This window comes from Gastrolobium bilobum, unplaced genomic scaffold (assembly GCF_033153095.1).
Source record: "Gastrolobium bilobum isolate Gb01-03AN ecotype WA unplaced genomic scaffold, APGP_CSIRO_Gbil_v1 utg1090, whole genome shotgun sequence".
In the NCBI taxonomy this organism is placed as follows: domain Eukaryota; kingdom Viridiplantae; phylum Streptophyta; class Magnoliopsida; order Fabales; family Fabaceae; genus Gastrolobium; species Gastrolobium bilobum.
Genome location: NW_026899797.1, coordinates 632,055 through 637,699, shown reverse-complemented (window position 1 = coordinate 637,699; position 5,645 = coordinate 632,055). Strand labels below are relative to the sequence as shown.

Sequence of the window (5,645 nt, the reverse complement as noted above, 5' to 3'; positions counted from 1 at the left end):
CATTCTTTACTGAATAGTTTATTGTCAAATTGTGTGCTTTTGTTTCTATTAATTTTTAAGTGTACTTCACTGATTTAGCATCTATGTTCTTTAAGAATTAAGACCAAGATATTATATTATACCTGCTAAAATATATGTGAAAACACAGATATACCTTATCATTACTTGGTATTCCATCTACCTTATGTATTATATATGGACTTAATTATGAATCATATAACTTTTTATTTGTTTAACACATTTACAGGATTACAATATGGATCGTTCAAGTTCTGCCTCCGCCAGTGGCAGTGATAGTGCCACTGCTGCTAGTGTCTCTACTGCCAATGAATTACTAGATAAACCCTTATGGAAATATGTTACCCAATTGGATGCTAGAGTGGAAGCAGGAGGGAATTTGTCTTGGAAATGCAACTTTTGTAAAAAAGATTATAAAAGTTCATATACTAGAGTGAGGGCTCATTTGTTAAAAATATCAGGCAAAGGAATTGGGAAATGCTTAATGGTGCAAAATAGAGACATGATAGAGATGGAGAGATTGGAACATGAAGCTGAACAGAGAAAGCAATCTAATGCACCTAGAAATGTACCGTTACCCCCTTCTACCTCTTCCACTGGCCCAAAAAAAAGAAAAACTACGGGTTCTCTGGAGATGGCATTCAATGTTGGGGAACAAGAAGAATTAAATTATCTTATTGCTAGAATGTTTTATTCAGCAGGATTGCCATTCAATTTGGCAAAGAACCCTTACTTCCAAGCTTCGTATACTTATGCAGCAAATCATAATATTGGAGGTTATTTGCCACCAGGATATAACGCGTTGCGAACCACTCTGTTGCAAAAGGAGAAAGAAAATATTCATAGGTTGTGTGAACCTATTCGAGAAGCATGGACTCATAAGGGAGTAAGTATTGTAAGTGATGGGTGGAGTGATTCACAAAGGAGGCCACTCATTAATTTCATGGCAGTATCTGATGGTAAAGCAATGTTTTTAAAATCAGTTGATTGCTCGGGGGAGATCAAGGATAAAAATTTCATTTTCAGGTTGTTCGTTTGCTCTTTTATAATCTGTTTGAGTGTGTTTGTTTGTTTGCTCGAGAAAGACTAATGATGAAAATTTTATTTTCAGGTTGTTGAAGGAAGTTATTCAAGAAGTAGGAGAGGCGAATGTGGTTCAAGTAATCACAGATAATGCTGCAAATTGTAAGGGAGCAGGGCAACTAATTGAGCAGGAATTCCCATCTATTACCTGGACACCGTGTGTTGTTCACACATTAAATTTGGCAGTGAAAAATATTTGTGCTGCAAAGAATGTGGAGAACAATCAAATAACGTATGAGGAATGCAGTTGGATTTCTGATATTATAGGTGATGTTGCTGCAATAAAGCATTTCATTATGAATCATTCTATGAGATTGGCCATCTATAATGAGTTTGTGAGTTTGAAGTTGCTTTCTATTGCTGATACTCGTTTTGCTTCAATGATTGTGATGCTGAAGAGGTTCAAGTTAATAAAGAGCGGTCTCCAAAACATGGTGATAAGTGAGAAATGGAATATTTATAGAGATGATAATCTTGGGAGGGCCAGACTTGTGAAGGAAAAATTGTTGGATGATTGTTTTTGGGAATCAGTTGATTACATACTTGCCTTCACTGCTCCTATTTATGATATGATCAGAGCTTGTGACACTGATAGAGCTTGTCTTCACTTGATATATGATACGTGGGATTCAGTGATTGTGAAAGTGAAGAAAGCTGTATACCATAAAGAGGGGAAGAGGATGGAAGAGAGCTCCTCTTTTTATGATGTGGTGCATCGCATTCTTGTGGATCGTTGGACAAAAAATTCAACTCCACTACACTGTTTGGCACATGCTTTGAATCCCAAGTAAGTTTTTAAATATGATTCAGTTTAAAATTAATACTCCTCATCACAGATAATTTGACAATTTTTTGATTTTTTTTTTTTTTTGGTTTCTCTTTTAGATACTATAGTCAACAATGGCTTCAGGAAGATTCTAGTCGAGTTCCTCCACACATGGATTTAGAGCTTACTCAAGAGCGACAAAAATGTTTAAGGAGATTCTTTCCTAGCATGGAGGACCGAAGCCGGATTAGTTTGGAGTATGCAGATTTTACTAGCAATAGTGGAACCTTTGGCGATTTTGATGCCATCAATACTCAATACACTATGGATCCGAAATCTTGGTGGCTACTTTATGGTACTTTTACACCGATGCTTCAAAAAATAGCATTGAGACTTGTGCAACAACCTTCGTCTTCATCATGTGCTGAACGCAATTGGAGTACTTATTCTTTTGTGCATTCCATCAAGAGGAATAAAATCACTCCAAAACGTGCTGAAGACTTGGTTTATGTGCATAGCAATCTTCGACTCTTATCAAGAAAGACTCCTAGTTATGCACAAGGACAAAATCAGATGTGGGATATTGCTGGAGATACATTCGATTCACTTGATGATGTTGGAGATCTTCAATTTGCTAGTCTTTCACTTGATGAGCCAGAGATAGAGGCCATGATTATTCAAGATGGAGATGAAAATAATTAAACTTGTGAGTGGTCTACACTCTACACATTACACTCTTGGGATGTTCTATTATTTTTGTTTCATATTTATGTTATAGAATTTGAATATTTGATTATTTATATGACTTATTATGAGTTGATATATGTATTAAATATAAACTATACTATATATATTAAAAATATTATTTAATATCAAAACGTGTCCCAACGTGTCGAAATTTAGCATTTTTTAGAATTAACGTGTCGGAGTGTCGTGTCGTGTCGTGTCCCGTGTCCCGTGTCGGTGTCGGTGCATCATTGACTTTACAACAATTATCGCAAGAAGCCAATTTATTTGAATAAGAAACAAATGGAAGCAAGCCTAAATAATTCCTGGAGGGATGCCCCAATCTTCGATGCCACACGTCAGAAGAAGACTCTCCATGAACTTTATTTGCAGAAATAATTTGTTGAAGCACATACACCCCTTCATGTTCAACACCCTTGCCAATCGTCTTCCTCGTCTGTAGGTCCTGTAATATACAAGTAGAATCAGTGAATAAAGCAATGCATTGGTTGCAGCGGATGAGTTGAGATATAGAGAGTAAATTGCATGTGAGAGATGGCACATATAAAACATTTGTAAGTAACAATGTAGAAGATAATCGCACGTCCCCACACTGGGTTGCTAGTGTACGAGTTCCATTTGGTAATCCGACGGAACAAGGGGAAATAACGTGAATATTATGAAAGAAGGAGATGGTGCCACTCATATGTTGTGAAGCGCCGTTGTCCAGAAGCCAGGGCTGTGTAGAAGGTACTATACCAGATAATTTTTCAGTTGTTTTGGAAGAAACAGCAAGAGACATCAGATGTTGAATCATGTCAGGAGTATAAAAAGGTGATTTGGGATCAGAAATTTTGAGGGTTTGGTTGTGAGAGGTCATGATGATGAAAAAAAAAAAATTCCACAAAGATCGTTAGGCTCTTGATACCATAAAGGAAGTTGCAATTGAATGAATAACTTGTTTCATTAATTTTGTACAAGTCTTTTAAATAGACCAAAGTTACGTACAAGAGAGGGCTAACAAACCTAAAAATAATGGATGTTACACTAGTAAACCCTAAAATAAAGGAAAACAAATAATACAAGTTTACATCGGAAAATAATAACAAACTAAAACAAACTAAGTTGTTTATTGTCATCCTAATAATTCCAATCGGTTCATTACTTTGCAACTAATCTGATTCGGGGTGGGTCCAGGATTAAAGCTTTAAACTCCTCGTAACTTTACTTTATTACTTTATTTATCCCGCACATAGCTAAGCCTGTCTTTAGGCCTAATAGAAAGCCCTTACCCGTACCAATACCAACAATATATTCAAATCACTGTCTCACTTCAAATAAAGGGGCCGCAATAACAGTAGATACTAATACCCACAACTGTTCACAAGTGGACAATGTGAATCAAAATTTGAAGTTGAACATGCAAGTGATGAAATTGTGTGGAATCATGCAGAGTTTTAACCTTTGCACTTGGACGTATAGAAACAACTCATATCATTTTTCTTGTTCAATAAGGAACCACATTCAGCAAGGATCATTGAGTTGGGCTCTTGTTGTGTATAAACAAACTCGGCAAGAAGGAATATACGATCCCGGTGTGGTCCCTCTGTTACTCAAGGCTTGCGATTCTCTTTCCTTCCTTCACTACGTGAAAGCCTTGCACGCAGAATCCATCAAGGTCGGTTCAGACAGTGACGTTTTCATTGGAACCGCATTGGTTGGCACTTATGCCAAATGCGGTGTCGTTTGGTATTCCCGCAAGCTGTTCGATACAATGCCTGAGAGAAATGCTGTGACGTGGAATGCCATGATCATGGGGTATTTGAGACATGGTGACACAGAATCTGCTTCACGTGTGTTTGAGGAGATGCCGGGGAAAACACGGGTAACTTGGAGTCAGATGATTGATGGGTTTGCCAGGAGTGGAGATATTATCGCTGCTAGGAGGTTGTTTGATAAGGTCCCCCATGAGTTGAAGGATGTGGTAACATGGACTGTGATGGTTGATGGGTATGCTAGAAAAGGGGAAATGGAAGCTGCTAGGGAGATCTTTGAGCTGATGCCTATAAGGAATTGCTTTGTGTGGTCATCTATGGTTTGTGGGTACTGCAAGAAGGGCAATGTCACACAGGCTGAGGCTATTTTCAACCGGATTCCAGTCCGGAATTTGGAGATTTGGAATTCAATGATTGCTGGCTATGTCAGGAATGGATATGGTGAGAAAGCACTGCAAGCTTTTGAGGAAATGGAAGCTGAAGGGTTTGAGCCAGATGAGTTCACTGTTGTTAGTGTTTTATCTGCTTGTGCTCAGCTGGGGGTCTTGGATGTTGGTAAGCAAATCCATCACATGATAGAACATAAAGGGATAACTGTGAACCCGTTTGTTTTGAGTGGACTGGTTGACATGTATGCAAAATGTGGGGACTTGGTCAATGCAAGGTTGATATTTGAAGGGTTCACTGAGAGGAACATCTTCTGCTGGAATAGCATGATTTCAGGTTTTGCCATCAACGGAAAATTCAGGGAGGTTCTTGAGTTTTTTGGCAGGATGGAGGATTCAGATATAAGACCTGATGCTATCACCTTTCTTACTGTACTCTCGGCTTGTGCTCATGGGGGTTTGATCAGTGAAGCTTTTGAAGTATTATCTAAAATGGAAGCATATGGAATTGAAATAGGCATCAAGCATTACGGTTGCATGGTTGACCTCCTGGGTAGAGCAGGGAGATTAAAGGAGGCTTTTGACTTAATAAAAAGAATGCCAATGACACCTAATGACACAGTTTTGGGAGCAATGCTTGGTGCATGCCGGATGCATTCAGATATGAAAATGGCAGAACAAGTAATGAAGTTGGTCGATACAGACTCTGTTATAGGTGCTAATTCTCACAATGTGCTCCTGTCAAATATCTATGCAGCTTCTGAAAAATGGGAGAAAGCTGAAAACATAAGGAGGATCATGGTAGATGGAGGGTCTGAAAAGACACCCGGGTGTAGTTCAATCATCTCTAGTGACTCTGTCGGAGATTTAAATGTGAGTAGAGAAACATAG

General features: G+C 38.3%; 2 protein-coding genes across 2 annotated transcripts; both read left to right on the top strand.

Moving 5' to 3' along the window:
* Nucleotides 1-256: 256 nt before the first annotated feature.
* On the top strand, nt 257-2,569 carry LOC133293575 (uncharacterized). Its single transcript, XM_061492164.1, has 3 exons — nt 257-1,044; nt 1,130-1,888; nt 1,987-2,569. The coding sequence occupies exons 1-3, from the start codon at nt 257-259 to the stop codon at nt 2,567-2,569; spliced, it is 2,130 nt and encodes a 709-aa protein (XP_061348148.1).
* Nucleotides 2,570-4,013: 1,444 nt separating this feature from the next.
* LOC133293574 (pentatricopeptide repeat-containing protein At3g21470) lies at nt 4,014-5,645 on the top strand. Its single transcript, XM_061492163.1, has one exon. It carries the CDS (start codon nt 4,014-4,016, stop codon nt 5,643-5,645), a length of 1,632 nt encoding a protein of 543 aa, XP_061348147.1.